Here is a 26,909-nt window from a genome sequence, read left to right on the forward strand (position 1 = left end):
TGCTTGTGCACTTCAGCCATCACAGCTCTGGTTCAGGCTCTTAACATTTTTTTTTACTTGGTTTCTTACAACAGTCTCCTGACAGGGTTTTCTTCTATATGCCCTTCACTTATCAATACTTTACCCTGCTTGTCAAATTGATCATCCTTCATTGAGAATTCTCTCAAGATTACCCTTTAAGTCTGGCTCCACTGCTTCCTAAATATTAACCTTGGACAAGTTACTTTACCTCTCTGAGCCTCAATTATCTGTAATACAGGCAAACTCCTATAGAATGGATTGTGGAAAAATGATGTGAGCTAATATATATAAAGCTCTTAGCATAATGTCTGACATACTAAGTACTTAGGAGGCATTAAGCTATTATTACTGTTACTAGTACTGTTATTCTGCCTAAAATCTTTCAATTGTTCACTCTTGACTATAGAATGCAGTTCATATTTTCTAGTTCAGGACACGAGTCAGCCTGTGTCTGTCCTGTAAATACCCCTGCCATACGTCCTGTGATCTAGTATAAAGTAGCTTGCAGTTTTCCATCCCCATTGTATTTTTCATGCCTTGGTACAGATGGTTCCTTTAGCCTAGAAGCTCCCACCTTTATATTTAATTAATTAGTTCTGCATGTTTTAGTTCAAGCATCAGCTTTTTTTGGAAACCTTTTTTTCTTGCCCTCTTCCTCATGATTTGTGCATTTTTCTTAATGTTTCTGTAGGACTTTTTGTACCTATGTCATTTCACTTAGCCTAATCTTTCCTTTTTAAATTGTTGACTTGCTTGTTTGATTCCTAATTAGATTGAAGGCAGGGCTTCTGCCTTACTCAACTTTTTTTTTTTTCGCATTCTTAGTGCCGAGCATGGTGTCTGACACGTAGAAGGCGCACAGTTTTTGACCATATCAAGTGGATAATGGTAGTTGGGAACTATTAAAAAGATTTTTATGAATGAATCTATGAAGAAGTGTATTTGCTTGTTTCTTGTGAGTTAATTTTGTAAGTTCATGAGTGTGTGTGTATTTATGAGTATATATATACATAATACATATATGTATGTATTTTGTGTATCTATATAGACATATGTAAGTTTATGGGTAATTGTCATGATATTCATGTTTTTTATTCCTGTTGTATGCAAGTGTGTATACATACCACAATTAGAACAATAAGGGTAGGTAGGAAGCCGTATTTGCTCAGTATCTTTTTGAAAGTAAATTGAAGGGGAGTAATTTTTGTGAATTTCTAAACCTTGGGGCTTTAGCATTTTCTGAATTTGCTTCCTATAGTTTTTTCACCAGCACTTATTGAAGTGGACCAGGCTTGGCTTAAATAACGTATAAGGATCAAGAAGTTCCGAGAAGAATAACTTGGGGGTATTCAATTGCCTTTTCTCCCAGTGCGTCCCTTTTGTTGGGTGAGGGCTTGGGGAGCCTGCAGTGGGCTTCTGAGAAGTGGTGCTCAGAATGGTGGAGTGATTCAGACAGACAGCACCTTTGAGCTTTGACATTAGACCCTACTCTGAATCAGTAAGTAAGCTGAGAAATCTGTAAGTTAACATGAAATTGGGAAGATTAACCCTTCTGTATTTTACACAGATTGTGATATTTGTTAGAGCTTTTACTGTGTACAGTTAATGTGGCAGCATGAGTGAGGTAATAATGCTTTGAGAACTAAAGTTTTATTTTGTTGGCTTCTGAATGTGTGGATTTATGACTTTAATGTGCATTAACGGCTTCTTTCCATTTCATGTAATGTGAGGTAGTGATCATTTGCTTATTATCTAACTCATCTTTATGGGAATAACTCATATGCCAAATGATATTTCCTGTGTATGCCTGGAGAGGAGGAGCCGGATGGTTGTTAATGCGTTTCTGAAACTACATATCGTAGTCTGCAAACTGAAATAGGAGCTGTTTGGTTCCACTTTGGTATTTTTCAGTTATTGTTTTATAAAGTATATGCTGTTTGAGGATATTTAAATGTGGATTGCAACTTGTTGGCTATGTTTGCCAGGCCATAAATAGTAATTCAGTCTTCTCTTTCTATCCTGAATAGTGACCTAAAAATAGCACATGGAATTAGACATTTTCAGAGCTGTACTATGTTAATTAGGAGATTTTTCTCGTATTTCTGATTTTGAGATACCATAAACCAGAGCTTCCCAATGCTGAGCAGCAGCTTGCCTAGTGTAGGTGGGCTGAGGTCCTGTCAGCCCTCCAGTGGCCCGGTGGCCCTCTGACAGCATGAGCTCAGACTGGTTGCCTCCAGTTTCCAGCAACCTCATCAATTTACCTATAGGTGCCGTACAAACGTGATATTCTACGTGTGTCTTGACATGAAAAAGGTTGGGAAGCACAGACTGTTTGAAGCACCCAGATTTTGAAATGAAACATTTCATTCTTGAACTGTGATTCAGGAACCTCAGGTTATATGGTAACTATTTCTTTTCATAATTTTTTTTTTTTTTTTTTTTTTTTTTTTTTTTTTGCGGTACGCGGGCCTCTTACTGTTGTGACCTCCCGTTGCGGAGCACAGGCTCCGGACGCGCAAGCTCAGCGGCCATGGCTCACGGGCCCAGCCGCTCCGCGGCATGTGGGATCTTCCCGGACCGGGGCATGAACCCGTGTCCCCTGCATCGGCAGGCGGACTCTCAACCACTGCGCCACCAGGGAAGCCCTATGTCTTTTCATAACTTTTAATAAATTTTTTTCCTGTTGAAAAAATAATGCACGTTCTCAGTAAAAATTTTAGAAACTAAGAATGAGCAAAAGTAGAAAATAAAAATAAGCATACTATCCAGAGATAAGTACTATTAACATTCCATGATCTGTTCTTTCAGACATTTTTCTGGAAGTGCTTGTTACTATAGATATGCTCTGTGAAAGTAAAATGTTTTATAATCTGCTTTCTTCACTTAAAGATAGATTGTTAAGTCTTTCAGGTTGAAGTTAAAGAAGAACTTTCCGAAGTATCTTTTTTGATCTTTTTTTACTGGATAACTTCCTGAGTGTTAAGATGTAGGTCTCCCAATCATCCACATTATCTGGAAAGTGCCTATAAATTTGGTCTCTGAGGAGTAAGTACCTCAGTGTTATACTTGATTTCACAGGCAAGGTAGAACCATCATTAGGCCTTTGTGCAGATAATTGTGTATAACATAGGTAGCAGATTATTACATCTATGTTCATGGAGCTATTGGTTTATAGATTTTTTTTTTTTTGGGTAATGTTTTTCTGGTTTGGTATTAGAGTAGTGCTGGTCTCAAAATAATGAGTTGACCAGTGTTCCTTCTTTTTTTGTTTTATGCAAGAGTTTCTGTAAAATTGGAGTTATTTCTTAATTGATAGAATTCACCAGTGAAACTTGGAGTTTTGTGAGTAGGTTTTTAATTCCTAATTAAAATTTTATAATAGATATAAAGCTTTTTAAAATTTCAATTTCATCTTCTTTCGGTTCCAGTTTTTTTAATGGAATTTTCCCCTAAATTTTAGCATATATTGGCTTAAAGTTGCTTGTAGTACTTCCTTATTATCCTTTTATTGTCTGTCAGACCTGTAGTGATGTCCCTCTTTTGTTCTTGATATTGGTAATTTGTGTTCCCTTTCTTTTCTCTTGATCAGTCAGGCCAGAGTTTTATCAGTTTATTAATATTCAATAAAAATAGGTTTTGATTTCTTTTTCTGTTGTTTTCTTTTGATTTTTGCTTTTATCTATATTATTTCCTTTCTTCTGCCTACTAGATTTAATTTGCTTATATTTGTCTAGATGGAATATGGAAATTTATATCACTGACTAAACCTTTTTTCCTCTGTAAGCATTTCAGCTTGTTGTAATATAAGCAGTTTTCTTATTGTTATCTAATTCTGTTGTGGTCAGAGAAAATATTCAATATGATTTTAACCTTTTAAACTTATTGAGACTTGATTTATGGCCCAGCATATGGTCTGTCTTCAAAAGAATTTGATTCTTGCATATGGTGCAGTTTTTAGGTATCGTGGTTTACAAATGTTAATTACATTGAGTTGGGTTAGAGCTGTTCAAATTTTTATATATGCTGATTTTCTGTCTAGTTGTTCTGTCATTTCCTGAGAGAGGAGGGTTGACATTTCCAAATATAATTGTGTATTTTATTTTACCCGTTAGTTCTATCAGTCTTTATGTATTTAGGGGTTCTAGTTTATAGGTGCCTACACATATTATTTTGTCTTCTTGATGAAATGGCTCCTTTACTGTGATGGAATGTCCCTTTCTATCTCCAGTAATACTTTTTGTCCTGGATTCTATTTTGTCTAATATTATTACAGTCGCTCTAGCTTTTTTATGATTAGCATTTGCATGACATATATTTTCTCTTCTTTTTCATTTATCTGTATTAAATGTACATCTCTTATAGAAAGCATATAATTTGTCATGCTTTTTTTTCAGTGTGACAATTTCTGTCATTTAATTGTAATGTTTAGAACATTTACATTTTTTTAAACATCTTTATTGGAGTATAATTGCTTTACAATGGTGTGTTAGTTTCTGCTTTATAACAAAGTGACTCAGCTATACATATACATATATCCCCATATCTCCTCCCTCTTGCATCTCCCTCCCACCCTCCCTATCCCACCCCTCTAGGTGGTCACAAAGCACCGAGCTGATCTCCCTGTGCTATGCGCCTGCTTCCCACTAGCTATCTATTTTACATTTGGTAGTGTATGTATGTCCATGCCACTCTCTCACTTCATCCCAGCTTACCCTTCCCTCTCCCCGTGTCCTCAAGTCCATTCTCTACACCTGCATCTTTATTCCTGTCCTGCCCCTAGGTTCTTCAGAACCATTTTTTTTAAAAATTTCATATATATGTGTTAGCATACGATATTTGTTTTTCTCTTTCTGACTTACTTTACTCTGTATGGCAGTCTCTAGGTCCATCCACCTCACTACAAATAACTCAATTTCATTTCTTTTTATGGCTGAATAACATTCCACTGTATATATGTGTCCCATCTTTATCCATTCATCTGTCGATGGACACTTAGGCTATTGTAAATAGAGCTGCAATGAACATCGTGGTACATGACTCTTTCTGAATTATGGTTTTCTCAGGGTATACGCCCAGTAGTGGGATTGCTGGGTTGTATGATAGTTCTATTTTTAGTTTTTTAAGGAACCTCCATACTGTTCTCCATAGTGGCTGTATCAATTTACATTCCCACCAACAGTGCAAGCGGGTTCCCTTTTCTCCACACCTTCTCCAGCATTTATTGTTTGTAGATTTTTTGATGATGGCCATTCTGACCGGTGTGAGGTGATACCTCATTGTAGTTTTGATTTGCATTTCTCTAATGATTAGTGATGTTGAGCATCCTTTCATATGTTTGCTGGCAGTCTGTGTATCTTCTTTGGAGAAATGTCTATTTAGGTCTTCTGCCCATTTTTGGATTGGGTTGTTTGTTTCTTTGATATTAAGCTGCATGAGCTGCTTGTATATTTTGGAGATTAATAGAACATTTACAGTTAATGCAATTATTGGACTGGTTAGGTTTTACCTTCTTATTTTTCTATTTGTCCTATCTCTTCTCTGTTTCCTTTTAGCATTTGTTCTGGGGTTTACAATGTGCATTTAAAAATTATTTTATTACACAGTGTACATCCCTCCTACTCCTTTGTACTGTTGTCAAACTTTTTATAAATGCTAAACTGCTACAATATATATTTATATTATTATTTTTGTCCAGTAACTTTTTAAGGAATTAAAAAACAAGGGTAAATCTTTTATTTTTCCTTCTATTTTCCATTTCAGTTACTTTTCAACTTTTTCTTTCTGTAAACCTTTCCAATTGATAGTGTTTTCCTTCAACTTGAAGAAATTATTTAATATTTCTTGTAATGCAGGTCTGTTGATAAATTCTCTTATTGTTGGTCTGAAACCATCTTTGATTTTTGCTTTCATTTTTGTAAACTATTTTCTCTGGATATAGAATTCCAGGTTGACCTTTTTTTTCTTTCAGCTGTTTAAAGATATCATTGCATTGTTTTGATGAGAAAGCAGCAGTCATTGCTGTTATTGTTTCTGTAGGTAGTGTGTCTTTTTTTTTCTAGCTGCTTCTAAGATTTTCTCTTTTTCATTGACTTCACAAATTTGGTTCTCATGGGACTTGATTTTTTTTCTAGTTTTCCCGCTTTAGGTTGATTGAGCCTCTAAGATCAGTGGATTCATAGATTTCAGCACATTTGCAAAATTTATGGACATTATTTAAAATTCAAATAAAATTTCCTAACTTAGTCTCTTTTTTTAAGCTGTGGTGGGCAGCCTAGTCTGAAAGTAGTTACTCTGGGTTTTTTTTTTCTTTTAATTACAAAAGCAGTACATACTTTGAACAAATTCAAACAATGCAGAGGTAACAAAAAGATCGTTTTATCTTCTCAATTTGCATTCTTCATAGAAACTTATATTAATGGTTTAATATAAAGCCTTCTTTGCTTATATGAACCTGTACATAGATGGATTGACTTTTTTTAGGTAAAAAAACAAGATCATCTTATGTATTTTGTTCTTCAGCTTGTCCCGCACTTACTGTATTGATGATGGCTTTCCCAGTCAGTGTGCACAGGTGTAATCCAGCCTTTTACACGAAGCCACAGCATTCCATTGTGAGAATGTGAACCACGTTTTATTTATCTGTTCCCCTCTTAGTAGAAATTTAGATTGTGTACGGTGGCTTGTTTTATTCTTTCTCTTCCCCTCTTTGCCCCTTTCCCCCTCTAACAGCACTGGAAAAGACATCTGTTTGTCCATGGGTGTAGCATACAAACTGTAGCTACTGCCATATTTCCTTCCTGAAAGTTATACTTATTATGCAACCATGTAAAAGGTATGATTATAAAGCTATTTCCTTTCTCCACTGTCAGCACCATATGTTACCTATTTCTAAAATATTCATCAGGTTAGGCAGAGGGAAAAAAGCATCTCATTTCCAATTTGCATATGTTTAGTTATATGGTAGGGCATATGTTAAGTTGCTTTTTTTTTTTTTGTGAATTGTTAGATCATATCCTTTTGACTATATTCCTCTTGGATTATCTGACTTTTCCTTATTGACTATTTTCCTACTTGACTATTTCCTTATTATTTCTATATAGTATGAATGTTACCCTTTGTCATATATGTTGCAGATATTTTTCCCAATCCATTTGTCTTTTAAATGTGTTATAGTGTCTTTTTCTTCCATGGAGCATTTTTTTTTTTTTTTGGTAACTGCATTTGTCACTTTTTTTTCCTTTATCGCTTCCAAGTTTTGTATGCTTTCACCTTTCTTATTCTAGGATTGTAAAAATTTTCTCATATCTTCTACTAACACTTTAATTTCAAACATTTAAATATTTAGCTCCTCTGCATGGCTTTTTTTTTTTTTTTTTTTTTGCGGTACGCGGGCCTCTCACTGTTGTGGCCTCTCCCGTTACGGAGCACAGGCTCCGGACGTGCAGGCTTAGCGGCCATGGCTCATGGGCCCAGCCGCTCCGTGGCATGTGGGATCTTCCCGGACCGGGGCACGAACCCGTGTCGCCTGCATCGGCAGGCGGACTCCCAACCACTGCGCCACCAGGGAAGCCCCTGCATGGCTTTTAGCGCCACTAGTTTACTCTTACTCACTGTTTCTTGATGTAAAAGTCAAAGTTGGGAGAGAGTGTTCATTGAACCCTTGGTGATCGTCCCATGGTCACACCCAGCTGTTTTATGGCAGCACTGAGAATAAAACCCGGTGTTCCTTCTTTGTAATTTTTTCCCTTTTCCAGTTCTAGTTTGGGTACGTGAGCACTGGATTGAAGTGTGCTCCTTTAGCCCTTGAGTGCTGTTGTGTCCCAGCCGAGCACGAAATGCTGGTGATGAAGTTATGAACAATACGGACACAGCACCTGACATTTTGGAATTTATAGTTTAATGCATAAGGCAGACAATAAAAAGTAGACAGATATATACTGATATGGGATAAGAGCTGTGAAAGACCTGAAATCATTGGAATGGAGAAGAACAACGGAGCCTCGAGGCTGCTTAGACAGGGTGGTCGGAGCACACTGCCTAAGCAAGCAAGATTTAAATTGAGACGTGAAAGATGGAAAGGAGCCAGGGACCGGTTCGGGGAAGAGTATTCCAGGCAGAGCAGACAGCACTGACAGGAGCTCTGAGGTGCAAGTAAGCTCGGCAGTGGGGCAGGTTGAAGGGGCCGCAGCCAGTGCAGGATGAGCGCGGCTGTAAATGGTTTCACCAGCAACGTGGCAGCTGTCACACTGCTGGTTAACTTGATCATCAGCCCGTTTCAATACTTTTCAGAAAACTCCGTTGACACTGGCTTTGTACAAATGTGTGCTGTTCGTTCCTCTCCAAAACCACACAGGGTGCTGGAAAAATCTGATGATAATGTCTTTACTTTCACATTGTTATGGGAAATCTTCTCTTGTAATGAAAACATACCTTTATCTGGGTCAAAACACATGCCGAGTTTTCTGGAGCTGCTGGTTATAACTGGAAGTAATAGTAAAAACAAAGTCCTTTCAGGTGGAACTTACTTCAGACAGATACGGAAGGTAGTACATAAATCTATTTATCCTCCTGTCAAAATGAAGAGGAAAGATGTTATCGCAGGTAAAACAGAGACAGTGGAAACATGTTGCTGTGTTTCTTTAGAACATGAATATTTTTCAGGGCATTAAATTGTCCTCTTGCTGGTGTTTGTGTAGCATCTGTGTATTTGTGGGTCTTGAAGTATTCTGTTGTTTATCATTTTGTGCTTAAGTTTACTTCCAAGTTTCATTGTTTTTTAAAGCTGAGGACAGAGAACTGATCTTTTCCTTCATTTTATTCTCACCTTTAAAAAATTGCTTTTCCAAAGTGTATGCAGTATTTCGTTAGGCTTTAATAAAATTCCCTAGACCCTCCTGTGTTCGGGGGCCTCTCTTGGCTTTTTTTGGCATGCTTTTTACCTTTGAGAAATAGTCAGAATGAAGAAACTCGTTGACATCTGGTATACTTTTCCCATATACAGAACGTATTGTACATATATTGCAGAGGTGAGGGGGGTTTAAATTCTACCGTACCTCTGTTAGGTGGAGAGAAGACTTCAGTTATATAATTCACGTTTAATTGTTAGCCCCTGAGGAACGGTAAACCCTTAGCATTACTTTACCCCGTTACTATAGATTTTTCTGAGAGGCTGGGGCTTTGCTCATTAGTGAAACGTTAATCACTTTCTGTTCCAGGTCCTGGGATGGCAGTGTTGAGTAAGATATTGTCATAGAGACTTGTGGGGGAAATAATCATGTAAACACCATCGTCTGATGTGATAAGTACTATGAGAGACTTCTGTACAGTATACTTGGGGGCACACAGAAGAGGGCAGTCAGTTCTGAAGAGTGTCAAAGAAGGAAGAGGTGACAGTTTGTTACCACAGATGGTTTAACAAGCAAGTACCCTCAGAGTAGCACTGGAGATGAACATTCTAGGGAGAAGCAACAATGTGCATGAAAGACACAGACTGGAGTATGCATGGTTTATTTGCCAGGTGGTGTGTTATTGGTGGGTCATTAGGTGTATGACGGAGGAAGGGCGGGGAGGTGAATTGGAAAGCTCTGATGGGACCATTGGTGAAGGGCCTTTTATGCATGTGGAGGAGTTTGGACTTGATTTTTTTGGAAATGGATAAACATCAGGGATTTTAAAGCAGGGGAAAGATGTGATTTCTTCATCTTTCTCTTTTACAAAGATAACTTCGGGTACTATTGAGGAAGGATTAGAGGGGAAGAGCCTGAAAGTGGGAAGACCCATTAGGAGGCTGTCATGAGAGTCTAAGCCAGAGATGATGAAAGCCTGAATTGCGACATTAGCAGAGGAATAGAGAGAAGGCAATAAATTTCAGAAACATTTCTGAGTCAGTAATCCTCAGGCTAAATCCAGGCTCTGACTGAGGGGCCGTGTGTTGTAATGAAGTGCACACTGCACGGGAAGGCAGCATGCTTACGTTCTGGGTTTGTTCTGATCGTGACTCCTGCTGTCACCTTGAGGCTCCTAATCATTTGGAATTTTTGCTGGTAAAGGGAAGGCACTGGTCCTACCTGGCTCTTCAGTTCTGGGATTCTAATAAGGGGAAACAGGAGCAAAGGAAACATCAGAAACCTCAGACAAGCCTAAAACAGTTTAGAGTTTCACAGCCCCTTTCTCTTTTGCAGCTGGTAGCCTTTCTCTTGTTGTACTGAAAAATTCAGAACAGAAGAAAATACCGGTGTTGGATTATTAAGGTGTTGATTCTCAAAATCTTATAATTTTGTAATTGATTGAGAACAGTTCCTGATTCAGTTGCCTAATATACATATGTATTCTTTTCTCTTTCTAATTCTGTGTCAGTATAATCCCACTTTGTTTTTCTTTACCATCTATATTTGAAATACATATCTAAAAGATCTCAGTTGACATTTTGAGTTTTGTTTTTTCTTTTTTGCTTTTGGAGGAACTTTACTCACTGAATTGGAATAGTTTTCTGCTTAATCTTTATGCTTTTGATCTCTCGTAATTTCATAAGTATTTTGAGGTATATCGTTCCTGAGCCTTTACCAGATGAGGGCTTGCTCAGCATTCAGCAGACCACTGGTGTCAGTAGACTTTGCTTCTTAAGTAAGTGGGGCAAGGCTTGTCACGGTTTACATTTTCCACTCTTACTTGAAGTGGCTTTCTGGGAGCTGTTCTTTTCTACTGAACAGGAGTTTTAGAGACCCTTAGGAAATGATGTCATACTTGAATACTCTCTTTAGCTGCAGGAACTATAGGTATTAACTATCTTAATAATGTTAAAAGCACTTCTTTTCTTTTCATTCTAGTTCCAAAAGACCCAAAACCCCAGTGGAGATGTGTGGCATGGAGTTACGATTGCACCCTGCTGGCCTATGCCGAAAGCACGGGAACTGTGAGAGTGTTTGATCTCATGGGAAGTGAACTCTTTGTTATAATCCCGGTATGTACATACCTTAAACTGAAAACATTTTTTTTGACTACCTTTCATGTATAGGTGCTTGAATGAATGAATGTGATGAGAGGAACTATAAATGTAAATCAGAATAATAAGCTGTGAACTTAAGATGCTTAGATCTGGTTAGAGATCTGTACGTTAAGTATTTATTCTTTGCATTTTGTAATGCACTAACCAGACACAATCTACCATTATTGTAAGATGGTAGTAAGTAAATACTAAATAGAGGTGCAGAAAGCTGTTGTAAAGTTCCAGCGTAGGAAAGAAGTCAGTGGGCCTTTGCAACAGAACCAGCCTGGGAGGAGTTAGAATTTGTTACCCTAAAGGGATAGAAACTGAAATGGAGAGTGGAGAAAAAAATTAATGGTGGTAATAACTTATATTTGTGTAGTGCTTTGTACTTTATTAATGACTTTGATATACATTCCTGTTTAATATTCACAACACCCTTTGAGTAGATTGGGTACTTATTACCCTCATTTTACAGTTTAGAGAGCATAAATTGTGAGGAAGTAAAATGACTTTTCCCGTGGTAATCCAGTTAATTAGTGTCTCTTTTAGGAATTCGGGGCTCTTTACTTTGTATCCTCCTTCCTCAAGTGAACAAAATAAAGGGGCAGGTAGAACAGTGGTTCTAACTCTGGCTGCATCTTAGAATCACCTGCAAAGCTTTATAAAGAAAAGAAAAAGAAAAACTAAACAAATTGCTGGGTTGTCCAGGCTCCCCCCACAGAGAGTCTGACTTAATTGATCTGAGTGAGCCCTGGACTTTAATGTTTGAAGTCTTTCAGCTGATTCTAATGAGAAGCTAGGAGTGAGAACCAAGGATATAGAGAATGATTTTTGTTCAGAAATGTGTGGAAAAACTTGAAAGAGTACATTGGGCTCCTGGTATAGAAGTTCTGGGGAACCAAACTAAGTAGGTTGAGTTACTATTTTCTAGACTAGCATTGTCTAATAGAAATGTAGTGTGAGCTATATATGTGATCACGTGTGTAATTTAAAATTTTTTAGTAACATTAAGTTCAGCAGGTGAAATTTATTTGATATATTTTATTTATTACAACATATCTAAAATGATTACATGCTGAAATGACAGTGTAAAAATGATTGATGAAATATTTCACGTTCTTTCTTTGGTACTAAGTCCTTGAAATTTGGCGTGTATTTTTACATTTATAGCATATCTCAATTTGGACTAGCCATGTATCAAGTGTTCAGCAGCTACATGTGGCTGCCCTGTTTTATTGAGCGGTTCTAGACAATGAGGAGCCATTCAGGGTAGGAAACTTCATTATGTGCTTCACTGTGTGTGCTAAGGTGCACCTGCCCTCCAGATCCTCAGCAAATATAGCCTGATATTTAGTTGATAGAAAAAGGCTGGCATTGAGTGAGTGTTTTAAGTGTCCTTCCCTTTAAATTGATGATTAGGCAAATGGAAGTAACTGGAGGCATTTCTCTTTCTTTCTTTTTTTTTTTTTAGCATTGGTTACTACTGGCAGTGGAAATTAACATTTGAGAGCTTATGTCTGAATTCTATATGGTAGAATTCTTTGAGGCAGAATGATAGCATTAGTTTTTTTTTCTTCTTCTTCTTTTTTTGCAATGGAAGTATAGTCTGAACAGAAATTCACCTACTAGGTGAACATCTCACCCAAAGAGGCTGCTGTGGTTCCAGCCTGTGGTTGGGGGAGGGCTGGTCTAGAGTTGGGTGTCTAGTTCTAGGCACTTAGGCTTACATGATTCTTCACATAGGATCAATTCTGGGCTATCTTACTTAAAGGATACCTGGCAGGGCTAGTGTCTTGAATATCCTTCAATTATACATATGTTAACTTCTATCTAGTATCTTTTTAGTAACTTAATTTCCTCCTCTTTTACAGGCATCTAGTTTAGCAGGTGATCTGAGCTATGCCATTGCTGGGTTGATATTTTTAGAGTATAAAGCAAGTGCACAGTGGTCTGCAGAACTCTTGGTCATCAATTACCGAGGAGAACTTAGAAGCTACCTTGTAAGGTAAAAATGCACTTTATTTGGGATGCCCTGTTTGAAATAATGTTTATTTCTCTGCTTTAGTGTCAGATTTTGGTGCTTTTTTTTCCTTTTAGCATTTTATTATGAAAAATTACAAATATAAAAGGAAGGTTGAAAGACTTTTATAGTGAACTCTCATATACCTCCACTTAAATTCTGTTTAGCATTTTACTATACTTGCTGTGTCATATTTTGACCCATCTTTCTATCTGGCCATTATTCAGTTCTATTTTTTAATATATTTCAGAGTCAGTACATATATACTTTAGCATGCATATCATTAATTAAAGTTCATTAATTCAAGTTCAATATTTGCTTATAGTTTTCTTTCATTTGAAATAAAATTTACATACAGTGAAATGCACAGATCTTAAGTGTACCAGCCCGTGAGTTATGACGAATGCGTACGCTTGTGCAAGTCAAACCCCTGTCAAGATACAGAACATTACCATCATGCTATTAAGTTCCCTCATGCCTCTTCCCAGTAAATCTTTGTCCACACCCACCCTCAGAGCAACTGCTGTTTATAATTTTTTTCCATCATAGATTAGTTTTGCCTGTTCTAGTGATTTACATTAACGGCCTCAGAGAGTATGTACTCTTTTGTCTAAGTCTTCTTTCCTTCAGCTTATCTTGAGATTCATCCTTATTTTTACATGTATCTGTAATTTATTCTTTTTATGGCTGATGAGTATTTCATTGTATGAGTATCTCATTTGTCTGAGTTTGGGTTGCTGTGACAGAATACCATAAACTGGGTGGCTTATCAACAACAGAAATTTATTTGTGACAGTTCTGGAAGCTGGAAGTCTGAGATCAGGGTGCCAGCATGGTCAGGTTCTGGTGAGAGCCCTCTTCTGGGTTGCAGACTGCCGACTTCTCCTTGAATCCACACATGGTGGAAAGAGAGCTAGTTAGCTCTCCAGCCTCTTCTTATAAGGACACTAATCCCATTCATGAGGGTTCCTTTCTTTTGCCCTACCTAATAGATCCCAAAGACTCCTCCTCCAAGTACCATCACATTGGCATTAGGGTCTTATATGAGTTTTGGGGTATACAGACATTCAATCTATGGGGGTCACAAACCTTCAGTCCATAACACTCATGATTTGTTTATCCATTCTTCTATTGATGGACCTCTAAGTTTCTGGTTTCGTGAATAAGGCTGCTATGACTAATCTCGTACAAGTCTTTTTTTTTTTTTTAAATATTTATTTATTTATTTGGCTATGCCGGGTCTTAGTTGCAACACGTGGGCTCTTCATTGCCACATGTGGGATCTTCTTTGAGGCATGCAGGATCTAGTTCCCTGACCAGGGATCGAACCCCGGGCCCCCTGCATTGGGAGCACAGAGTCTTAACCGCTGGACCACCAGGGAAGTCCCTGTACAAGTCTTTATGGATATATGCTTTCATTTCTATTGGGTCAGTATCTTTGAGTGGAATTGCTGAGTCATAGGGTGGATAGTTTGGTTTTATAAGAAATTGCCAGAGCTTTTTCAAAGTGGTCATATCATTCATATTCCTACTAATAATTTATCAGAGCTCTGGTAGTTTTATATCCTCAGCAGTATTTGGTGGTGTCTATCTTTTTAATTTTAAACATTTTAATGGGTATATAGTGGTATCTCACTGTGGTTTAATGGTATTTATTTCTTATTTACCTTCTTGAATGTAGTGTTGGAACAAATCAGAGCTATCAAGAGAGTCACTGTTTCAGCTTCAGTAGTCATTATCCTCATGGAATCAACACAGCTATTTACCATCCTGGGCACAGGTAAGCAACTGTTTGCTCTCGTATTTGGTGGAGTATTAGGTGGATGTAGAAGTCTTGGCACAGTTTCAGAGAGAAGAAGTTGTCCGTTCTGATTTTTATTTTGGTTTCTTTATTTCCTCCCCTTGTGTATAGTTATCCTAACGTCCGTAATATTGTTGCAGTCATCTTCTTTTTTTTTTTAATTTATTATTTTTGGCTGCGTTGGGTCTTGGTTGCTGCACGCAGGCTTTCTCTAGTTGCGGTGAGCGGGGGCTACTCATCGTTGTGGTGCGCAGGCTTCTCATTGTGGTGGCTTCTCTTGTTGTGGAACACGGGCTCTAGGCACACGGGCTTCAGTAGTTGCAGCACGAGGGCTCAGTAGTTGCGGAACATGGGCTCAGTAGTTGTGGCTCGCAGGCTCTAGAGCATAGGCTCAGTAGTTGTGGTGCACGGGCTCTGTTGCTCCGGGGCATATGGGATCTTCCCAGACCAGCGATCGAACCCGTGTGCCCTGCATTCGCAGGCGGATTGTTAACCACTGCGCCACCAAGGAAGTCCCTGTTGCAGTCATCTTCTTAACATTCATGCTCATCTGTTTGGCAGACTGAGCTTCTCTTGAGTCCGATCGGGCACTGGGAATATCCATTGAGGAATATCTTCTCTCTTAGTTCTCTAAATCTTATTTTTCTTATCTGTAAAATGAGGCTAATACATAGCATTGTTGAGAGAGTTAAAAAATAGTGCATGTGAAATGCCCTTGCATAGCAGGGCCTCAATAGATGTTCTTCCCTTCTCCTTTCCTTCTCTGCAAGTTAGGGCTGCATTGATTGCTGCATAGTCGATTCCTGCCACTACAGGCACAACTGTGGATTCAGTTCCAGACCCCTGCAATAAAGGGGATGTTGCAATACAGCAAGTCACACGAATTTTTTTGATTTCCTAGTGCCTATAAAAGTATGTTTACACTATACTGTAGTCTGTTAAGTGTGCAGTAGTATTCTGTCTAAAAAAAATGTAAATAGCTTAATGAAAAAATACAAAACAAAAAACAATTACAACAGTAACATCAGAGATCACTGATCACAGATCACCATTAACAAATATAATAATAATGAAAAAGTTTGAAATATTGAGAGAATTACCTCTCAATATTTGCTGATCTAGTAGGTGTAAAAGAGTATCTCATTGTAGTTTTGAGTTTCCCTGATAACTGATGAGATTGAGAAACTTTTCATGTGATTGGCCATTCATATTTCTTATCTGTAGAATGCTTTTTTATATCATTTCTTATTTTTTTATTGGGTGTTTGATCTTGACATTCTTCTATAATCTGGATATTAATTCTGGGTTGATTATATGCATGATGAGTATCTTCTCCCAACATGTGACTTTTTTTTCCTTATAATTTACCTTTTATGAATTATATCTGCACATAGTTCCAAGTATTAAATAGTTTGAAAAACTGACTCCTCCACCCAATTTCTTGCTTTCCGAAGGTAACCACTTTTAGCTCATTTTATTTTTCAAAAATTTTTATTGGAGTATAGTTGATTTAAAATGTCATGTTAGAGTCTACTGTACAGCAAAATGAATCAGTTATGCATATACATATATCCACTATTTTTTAGATTCTTTTCCCATATAGGTCATTACAGAGTACTGAGTAGAGTTCCCTGTGCTATACAGTAGGCCCTTATTAGTTATCTATTTTATTGTAGTGTGTATATGTCAATCCCAATCTACTAATTTATCCCTCCCCACCCTCTTTCTCCCTGGTAACCATGTTTGTTTTTTATATCTGCGACTCTATTTCTGTTTTGTAAATATTTTCATTTGTACCATTTTTTTAGGTTCCACATATAAATGATATCATATGATATTTGTCTTTCTCTGTCTGACTTACTTCACAGTATGACAATCTCTAGGTCCATCCATGTTGCTGCAAATGACATTATTTCATTCTTTTTTATGGCTGGGTAATATTCCATTGTATATTTGTACCATATCTTTTTTAAACATTCCCCTGTCGATGGACATTTAGGTGCTTCCATGTCCTGGCTGTTGTAAATAGTGCTTAGCTTATTTTAGTTGATTCCTTTGGCTATTTTGGTGAATCACAACCTTCTGTAACCTCCTAAGAAAGAATTCATGGGAAGTATATTTTTTGAGGGCTTGTATGTCTAAAGATGCTCTTGAGAATTTTAATGTTACTCTAGTGTAAAATCCATTTTTTTTTGTCTATTTTTTTGGTCCCCCTTCTGTCTGAAAGCTGAGATTTTATTTTATATTTTCCCCCAGTGTTCTGAAATTTGACTGTGTTATGTCTTGGAGTAGGTTTATTTGTTTTTTTTTTCAAATATCCATGGTATTGGCCATTCAATTTGGATACTCACCTTTGGGAAAATTCACTGAATTATTTCTTTGATTATTTCTTCCCCTCTATTTCCTCTCTTCTCTCCAGAATGTCTATTATCTAGATGTTGAGTATCCTGGACTCACCTTTAATTTTCTCATTCTCTTTTTTTCCCCTTTGTTGTTGTTGAAAAAGAGAAATAAAAGATTATTTTAATTTTTTCTGTATAGCTATTTACTTAAGGAAGAAAGTAGTTTGAAGCACTATTGATACCTATTATAAATATAATGAATTGATACATATGATCTTGTTTAGAAAAAAATCATGTATTCTGGTTAATTTTTTCTGATATATCTTATATTTACTATTCTGTGCCTTATCTCTTTTTAAAACTAGTCATTGTATTTTTAGTTTCATTGTATTTTTACTTTCATTTTTTATATTTCTCATTTCTAGAAGTTCTATGTAGTTATTTTAAGAATCTTTCTTAGGAAGTGAGAAAAAGGAACTGAAATGAGTATTCAGTGAGCCACTAGTTGTTTTGAGGATTAAATACATAATGGATATTCAGGAAATGATAGGATTGAATAAATATAATACTATTAATTTTTACCTTTTGATTTGTGTAGATCCTGTCTTGAAGAGTCTGTTGGTATATCCTTAAGAAATTTGAAGATCAGTTTCAAAAGTCTAGCCAATTAAAAAATTTAAAAATTAAGAAAGAATTTTCTAAATACAATAAATCTGAAATGCTAATACAACTTTGTTTTACTTTAGATGAAGCTGAGTGATCACATTCAGAGTAGAGTTCTTCACGTTTTATAAAATTGAATGTAATTGTATAAGCTGCAAATAATTGTTTTCGTAAATCAAATATTTCTTTTGCTGATAAAATAAACATTATAAGAAAAAGAAAATTGTGTTTGTTTTTTTTTTTTTGCGGTACGCGGGCCTCTCACTGTTGTGGCCTCTCCCGTTGCGGAGCACAGGCTCCGGACGCGCAGGCTCAGCGACCATGGCTCACAGGCCCAGCTGCTTCGCGGCATGTGGGATCCTCCCGGACCGGGGCACGAACTCGGGTGCCCTGCATCGGCAGGCGGGCTCTCAACCACTGCGCCACCAGGGAAGCCCAAAAATTGTGTTTTTTTAAAAAAAATTAATTTATTTTTGGCCACGTTAAGTTTTTATTGCTGCGCGCGGGCTTTCTCTAGTTTTGGCGAGCGGCGGCTACTCTTCATTGTGGTTCGCGGGCTTCTCATTGCGGTGGCTTCTCTTGTTGTGGAGCACGGGCTCTAGGCACGCGGGCTTCAGTAGTTCTGGCACACAGGCTCAGTAGTTGCGGCTCGCGGGCTCTAGAGCGCAGGCTCAGTAGTTGTGGCGCCTGGGCTTAGTTGCCCCTCGGCATGTGGAATCTTCCCAGAACAGGGTTGGAACCCGTGTCCCCTGCAATGGCAGGTGGATTCTTAACCACTGCGCCACCAGGGAAGTCCCTGTGTTGTTTTTTATTCTTGTCAACTTCTTATATAAAGTATGGCCTTTTAATGTTTGCTTTTATGTTTCAGATCTTGTATTTTCCTTGCATGGCTTCACTAATGTGTCGTCACTAAATTCTGCTGCTAGAAAGGGGATGGAATGTGTTTTGCTTTGACTTGCTTAGTTCTCTGTTGTGAATTTTGCCAAGGCTAGACAGTGCATACTCACAGTGTCACCATATATCGCACCCATGACACTCCAGTTGCTGGTTTGATTTTTGTTGAGGGTGACCTATTTCTTTATGTTTACATCTTCTTTGATACCATGTTTTATTATATAAACCCCAAGCGAGGTTTGCTCTTTTAAGTCCTTTTCTTGGTTTAGTTCAACTTATTTTTACTGTTTTAGTGCAGTTATTAATATCTTTCTCAGCACTTATATACATTAAAAAAATTAATCTATTGTCCCTTAAAAAGTATATGTGTTCTGTTAGGGGAATTGTCTGCCTGTATTAGTAAAGATTGATGAGGTAGAAAGTCTGTTCTATTGTTATTTGGCCTTTCCATTACTGTCTTATTTATTGTGGCTTGCTGTGTCCAACACAATGTTAGGTTTGTGGAAGATATAAAGATGGAGAACAATCCTGACTTCAAGGTCTCATATTCTTGAATGAGAAATGATATACACATATATGTATATGCATATGTGGTTGACCCTTGAATGACATGAGTTTGAGCTGCGCAGGTCCACTTATACATGGATTTTTCCCACTAAATACATGCTATAGGAATACATGATCTCCGGTTGGTTGAGTATTACATGCATGCGTGGATAGGGAGGCCTGACTATAAAGTTATACACAGATTTTTGACTGCTAGGGGTGGGGATTGGTGCCCCTAACCCGTTACTGTGCTGTTCAGGGGTCAACTGTATATCTAAAAAATATATATATATATGTAATGTCAAATATATATATTTCTTTCTCTATTTAAATATGTGTGTGTGTATATATGTACACGTACACACACATATATAACAGGATTGCAAACTGGAAAGAAGTAAGGGCCTTAAAAGAGTGCACATATAGTGATGTGGGGATCCAGATAAAGGAGATATTATTTCCTTGAAGGATCAGGGGAGTATGGCAGGTGGCATTAGGACTTACTTTGCAGAATGGATATGATCTGGACATGATGGGTGTTCCAGACAAAGTGACATTGTGAACAGTGACAAGAGGCAGGAAGCCACAGTTTATATTTGGAAAATTTCAAGTAGTACGGCTTGGCTGACACTGTAGGGTGTGTGTAGGAGGGGAGTAGAAGTGATAGTTGTGGTGGGAGAATGGGTGTGTGAAAGGCAGGTAATTGGGAGTGTTAATTGGCTTTTCTGTTCTTTAAGGAACTCGGATTTTTGAGATGAGGAAACATATCAGCTATGCTTTGAGGAATGTTGATTTAGTTTGGAGATACTAGTGGCTGGGTGACTCATAGGTGATTATATACTACTTCAGGCCACAGGCAACTAGGACCTATTCATTTTCATACATAGAATTACTATGTATACGTATATATCGTACTTTATTAATTTTTAAATTTTAATTAATAGGTCTTATATTTCCAATTAAAATTTCAGATAATTAAAGGCAAAAAATACATGCAATGTACATTTAAGCAATAACATCTAGTATAAGAGCTCTGTTTGTCAATTGGTACCTCTCCATCCGTGGGCTCCTTGGATGAGTGACTAATTTCTTGAGTGGAGAAGAAAAATTACTATGTTTCTTTCTTTTGATTTTTCTCTTCCCTTTTTCTTCTCTTATATTTTGTATTCTTCTGCCCCACATTTTTCTGTTTTATTTTTCTTGTCTTTTTTAAAAGAGGTGCATTTTATGTCTTAATCTTTGGCTGTTTTTTTGCTTTGTTTAGATTATTTCATGATGACTATTCTGTTGTCTTGGTTTTTTACAAAGGTCAGTATTAGACTTCTTTTTTCCTAGCACTATTTCAGGAGCGTAAGTGGGGTTCACTTGGGACCGTAGGTTTGAAATGATCATACATTCAATAGTTATTACATGATAATAACTTGTCATAAGTCAGATTACCTTATTACTTCTTAAGCCTTTCAGTTTTTGGCCTAGGATGTAAGTACATAAAGGTATTTCTGGGGCTTCCCTGGTGGCGCAGTGGTTGAGAGTCCGCCTGCCGATGCAGCGGACACGGGTTCGTGCCCCGGTCCGGGAAGATCCCACATCCCGTGGAGCGGCTGGGCCCGTGAGCCATGGCTGCTGAGCCTGCGCGTCCGGAGCCTGTGCTCCGCAACGGGAGAGGCCACAGCAGTGAGAGGCCTGCGTACCGCAAAAAAAAAAAAAAAAAAAAAAAAAAAGTTATTTCTAGGGGAATGGTCTCAAAAATTTTGGAAAGGTAAGTACATTATGAAACCACAGGAGGAGGGCTTCTTCTTGGTTCTGCAATCATTTACAATTTTTGATAGCACTCAACTTGGAGATGGGTGACTGCATTAAAGTTTCTGAATGAAAATTGTTATAAAGCAAGGAATATGTGTAAATGCCCTCTTGTGTATGACAAAATATTGCTAGGTTGTTTATATTTTCCATTATCTGTTCTTTTAAGGAAAGAAGCTGAAATATTCATCACATTTTTATTTATTTTTGGTTACTCTGGTAATGTGATGGTGTGATATTTACCATCCACAAGGATTTTGTAAATGTGAAATATATCAGCCAGAATGGAGTTAGGATAAATTGGTAATATACAAACTCAAGGTTTTATGAAATTCACTGTTTTGCTTGATGCTGTGAACCTGTGATAGAGTTTTATTTATAAATTAGGCACAGTAAGAGAATATTTGAGTTGCCAGCATCACTGTTCTTGTGCTGTGGGGCCGTTATGAAGTAAAATAAGGCTTTTGCGAACACAAGAATTACAGTACCTCGGCAGTCTGTATCTGATAACGTGGACGGCTGTTAAGTGCCTAAAGTGTGGGGTACACCGGCCAAAGGGAGGACTCACCTCCTGGGCTGCGTGGAGCAGGATGGCACGGGAAGGTGCAGGATTTCATTACACTACTCAGAATGGCGTGCAGTTGAAAACTTATGAACCGTTTCTGGAATTTTCCATTTAATATTTTTGGACTGCAGTTGACTGTGGGTAACTGAAATTGCAGGAGGCGAAACTGTGGATAAGTGGGACTACTGTATCCTGCTTTCAATAGGTTTTTTTTTTTTGAGGTTTTGATCCTAATTTTATTGTAAATTTCTACAAGCCATATCTGCCTTATTCAACTTTGAATCTCCAATAATTCCTTGATAACTACACAAAGATAGTGTTTGAAGGTAACTTTTTCTAGATCCTGAATTACATCTCAACAAAGACAAAAGCTAGAAAACATGTCTCCTTTCTTGGGCCCTTTTGAGAAACCACCCATTCTCAGAATCCTTGATGACTCTTTGATACTAATTTTAAGTGTATAATTCAGTGATTTTTAGTAAATGTATAGACTTGTGCAAACACTACTCCAGTCAGTTTTAGAATATTTCCATTGTCCCTAAAAATCTCTCATGCCTGTGAGTTTCGTGGAATGTAAATCACACCTCAGTAAAACTGTAAAAAATAAAGGAATGCATAAGAAAGAAAAAAAAGATCCTTTAAGCAGGCTTTCATTTGAACACTTTTATGTTTTTTTAATTAAAAAATTACTTTAAATTTATATACAGTAAAATATACTCTTTTTGGTGTACATTGCTTTTTAAAAAAATTTTATTGAAGTATAGTTGATTTGCAATGTGTTAATTTCTTCTGTACAGGAGTGATTCAGTTATACATATGCATACATATATATATTCTTTTTATATTCTTTTCCATTATAGTTTCTCACAGGATATTGAATATAGTTCCCTATGATATACAGTAGGACCTTGTTGTTTATCCATCCCATACATAATAGTTTGCCTCTGCTAATCCCAAACTGCCATTCCTTCCCTCCCTTACTTCCCCTCCCCGTTGGCAACCATAAGTCTGTTCTCTATATCTGTGAGTCTGTTTCTGTTTCATAGATATGTTGATTTGTATCATATTTTAGATTCCACATATAAGTGACACCATATGGTATTTGTCTTTCTCTTTCTGACTTACTTCACTTAATATGATGATATCTAGGTCCATCCATGTTGCTGCACATGGCAATATTTCATCCTTTTTGATGGCTGAGCAATATTCCATTGTATGTGTATACACACCTTTATCCATTCATCTGTCGGTGGACACTTAGGTTGTTTCCATGTCTTGGCTATTGTAAATAGTGCTGCCATGAACATAGGGGTGCGTGTATCTTTTCGAATTATAGTTTTGTCTGGGTATGTGCCCAGGAGTGGGATTGCTGGATCATATGGCAACTCTACTTTTAGATTTTTGTGGAACTTCCATATTGTTTTCCATAGTGGTTGCACCAATTTACATTTCCACCAACTGAACACTTTTATCTTTATGTTAAGGATACTAAGATTTAAGAAAGATACCCGTGTTTCATACAGTCTGTGGGGAAGAATCATGATTGATTAATAATGTATGTCATAGTTGTACAAAGGATGAATCTAAGCATTTGAGTGATTGATTTTTATCCTTTTAGTCAACTGTGTTAAGCCAGATACAGATTCCGCAGAAAGAACTTGAGACATTTACAAGGAATAATAAACTAAGTGTCAGCTTGCCTGTTAGTAGATTGCAATTAGGTAGGAGTGAACTGGCTGAAGAGTAGTCGGGTAAAGTCGGGTAATTGCATTCTCCTAAGCATGCACTGGTAGGAATTGCTGCTATTCTTGGGAAGGCTCAGAAGATGCAAGAGATGTCTTTAGAAAGCTATTAATTTTAGGCGAGACTGAGGAATACCTTTAAGTAATGGCATGTTGAAGTGCTGAAGGGCTATGCTTTACGCATCCTGATTTGGTCATCTCATGGGGGTTTCTGATTTCCCCTAACCAACACTCAGCACTTTATTTTTTTCTTAATTTATTTATTTTGGGCTGTGTTGGGTCTTCGTTGCTGCACGTGGGCTGTTTTCTAGTTGCGGCGAGCGGGGACTACTCTTTGTTGCGGTGCATGGGCTTCTCATTGCGGTGGCTTCTTGTGGAGTGCAGGCTTCAGTAGTTGTGGCACGTGGGCTCAGTGGTCGTGGCTTGTGGGCTCTAGAGCGCAGGCTCAGTAGTTGTGGCGCTCGGGCTTAGTTGCTGCACGGTATGTGGGATCTTCCCGGACCAGGGCTCGAACCCGTGTCCCCTGCATTGGCAGGCAGATTCTTAACCACTGCACCACAGGGAAGTCCCTCAGCATTTTAAATATGAGTCCTTTACACTCATGGGATAAAGGAGGTATTCCAAATAAGTAGCTAGTACTTAGTGGGGGGATCAAAAATGTTTTTCGTGTGAATGAGCTCTCAGGAGGCGTGATGATGACTTCACTGGCACAAAATGGAAGGAAAAGAGTCTTGGGCATAGAATGGGACAGGGTGCAGTAGAGTACGCATAGGGGGCCACGATCTCTTCTTCATACATCACCCCTGTCTAGGGAAATGTCCATCAAATGTTTAAATTATATCTTGTGGAGGAGATAGTGTTGAGAGTGCCCTACTTAAAGGTTTACCCAAGGGCATAGGTAAATTTTGTTCTCCTCTTATAAGGTGTAAGATCCATCTAGACCTGGGAGATGCTTTTGGAAGCTAATCAGTGGGCCTTTATAGCTGTTACATTGCCATAAAATTGCCCATCTTTCTCTCTGGTTCCTAAGGTCATATATATTCTGTGAGAATCAGGGCAGTGATGTATAAATGATACACTCTTTTGACAGCTGGAGGAGCAGTTGGGTATAAATTACATTAGGAAGTTTCTCGTAAGCCCTAGCTAGATAAGATTAATAATTTCATGAAGGATTTTGCTTCTAGAAAAGGAATGAGTACTGCAGTCCAGATCCTTGTTAATTATCTTACACTGCAGTGAGAGAGTGTGTTCAGCCTTTGATAATGTAGGGGCTGTTGACATTTGAGAGATTAGCGCGTAGCCTTGTAGCTGGGAAGTATGAATGTCAGTAATTGAGTATATTAACTTATATTAAGGAGCTTTTCATGTTGCCTTTAGAATTCTCATTCCTCCACTGTATTCTTCTTTCCCTGAGTTCAGGTTGGGTTTTTGAAGAGAAATGAAGAGGTGCTGTTGTCTGCACAGAAAGCTGCATTGTCTTGGCGGATGTGAAAGTCCTTAGGTGTGAATTAAGGGACTCGCTGAGCTTCACAGACTGATTTTTCTTTTCTTTTTTTCCCACAGGCATTTGTTTCTGGGGAGGCAGGGAAGTGGAGAGTCTTGGCCATATCCTGCGATCTGCTTTTATCCAGGATATGTTACAGATAGGTAGACACGTGTGACTCAGAAATATCTTGGTGCTTAGCAGACTCCACCTGGCTGTCTTTTAAGAAGACAGTCTTTTTTATTAGTTTGACTTTTTTTTGCCTACCACGGAAAAAAATTAAATTACTTGGCAATCAGCTTTAACCCATCAGTCAGTCCTCTCTTTGGAGATTCTTTGATAGGAGGGGCTAGTTCTCATTATGTTACAGTTACATTTAAATGGGCCTTTGTAGACCTTCATAAAGTTTTTAATCTCTTCAGCTGGTAAATCAACCAGCCTCCCTCCCTCCCTCCCGCTCTCTGCTTTGGTTGTAGTTTAACCTGATAACTTTATATGTCAGTGAATTTCATTAATCTTAAGCAAGATATTTTGTACTTGGGTTATATGTTTTCCCCCCCTGATTTTAAGGACTACTCCATAATCCCTCTGCAAAATTTATGGAAATGCAATTTTAAGAAGTAACTTGGACCAGATTGAATTTCTTCTCATACTTGGAGAGATGCTAGCTGTTGTGGATCTCTCTTTGGAGTCGAGAGCTGAAAGAAGACTATTGAGTTATCTTAGGTTATTTTATAGGAATTAAGGAATGATGCTTAATTTTGTTTTTTTTTAAATTTTTATTGGAGTATAGTTGCTTTACAATGTGTTAGTTTCTACTGTACAGCAAAGTGAATCAGCTATACGTGTACAAATATCCCCTCTTTTTTGGATTTCCTTCCCATTTAGGTCACCACAGAGCATTGAGTAGAGTTCTCTGTGCTATATAGTAGGTTCTCATTAGTTATGTTTTATACATAGTATCAATGGTGTATATATGTCAATCTCAATCTCCCAATTCATCCCACCCCCGCCTTCCCCCTTGGTATCCATACATTTGTTCTCTATGTCTGTGTCTCTATTTCTGCTTTGTAAATAAGATCGTCTATACCAATTTTTTCAGATTCCACATATATGCTATTAATTTTGTTTTATAAACAATTAGAAATTTTAAAATATATATTTGTGATATGATAGAATGTGTACTGGATTAGGAGACAGGAAATCTGTGCTACTTATTAGCTCTGTAACCTCAAGTCATCCTTCTTTTTCGACCACATTTTGCTGCATTGCATTGGGCACAGACAGTAGATGGTGGTTTTAGCAAGCTGCTCAAGTACCAAGGACATCTAGTATAGACTACTAGGTAGCATTTAACAGAGCAAAATTGTGGCAGGGCGTTTGGTAGCAGGCATTATGGAAATGCATTTTCGGGGACAGCTGGCAGGCTACAGTTAGCAGGATTCAGTGGGGGGAGGTAGGGTTCAAAGACAAGACTTATTTTCCTGAGAGAACAAGTTTGAGAAAGACGTCAAAAATTAAACTATTGGTATTGAAATAGAAGGTGAGAATTTGGTTTCAGAACCTGGACTGTTGTGAAATCAGGATTCAAAGTAGACATGGAATGGATCAGACAGAGGGATGCTAAACATATTATATTGTGCTTTTGCAGTGAAGTTGCCTAAATCCATGGTAGTGATGGGGAGGGAATTACGTTTTCAGATGATGATCATTGTCATCAGCTGTGGATTGAGGGATGGAAACGGGCAGAGACATTCAAGAAATCCAAGATGAACAGAATTTTTAATATTGAACCAGTAAGGTTTTTGTAGCAAAGAATATTTAAGATCAAGTTAGAATGAATTAAAATTGGGAACATTTCTATGATCCCAAGAGAAGAACGGCTTCTAGCTGTGAAGGTAGTAGGTAACAGTTTTTGAGCCCTTACTTTGCCAGGCATGGTCTTAAGTACTTTTAATTTGGGGGCATGTAATTTTTTCTCCTTTCTTTCTTTCTTTCTTTCTTTCTTTTCCTTCTTCCTTCCTCCCTCCCTTCCTTCCTTC

The 26,909-nt window shown here is 37.7% G+C and overlaps 1 protein-coding gene across 9 annotated transcripts in view; it reads left to right on the forward strand.

Annotated features, from left to right (window-relative positions):
* Positions 1 to 26,909, forward strand: part of NBAS (NBAS subunit of NRZ tethering complex) — a 339,915-nt gene that overhangs the window by 13,462 nt on the left and 299,544 nt on the right. For all 9 annotated transcript variants that reach the window (XR_004521674.2, XR_012325807.1, XM_033837994.2 and 6 more), the window contains 3 exons: positions 10,851 to 10,984; positions 12,883 to 13,016; positions 14,713 to 14,811. Coding sequence is in view for 7 of the 9 variants with exons in the window: in XM_033837994.2 (XP_033693885.1) it covers positions 10,851 to 10,984; positions 12,883 to 13,016; positions 14,713 to 14,811 (367 nt within the window). In the remaining 2 variants the exon portion in view is untranslated. The remainder of the gene's footprint in view (positions 1 to 10,850; positions 10,985 to 12,882; positions 13,017 to 14,712; positions 14,812 to 26,909) is intronic.

This window comes from Tursiops truncatus, chromosome 14, assembly GCF_011762595.2.
Source record: "Tursiops truncatus isolate mTurTru1 chromosome 14, mTurTru1.mat.Y, whole genome shotgun sequence".
Lineage (NCBI taxonomy): Eukaryota > Metazoa > Chordata > Mammalia > Artiodactyla > Delphinidae > Tursiops > Tursiops truncatus.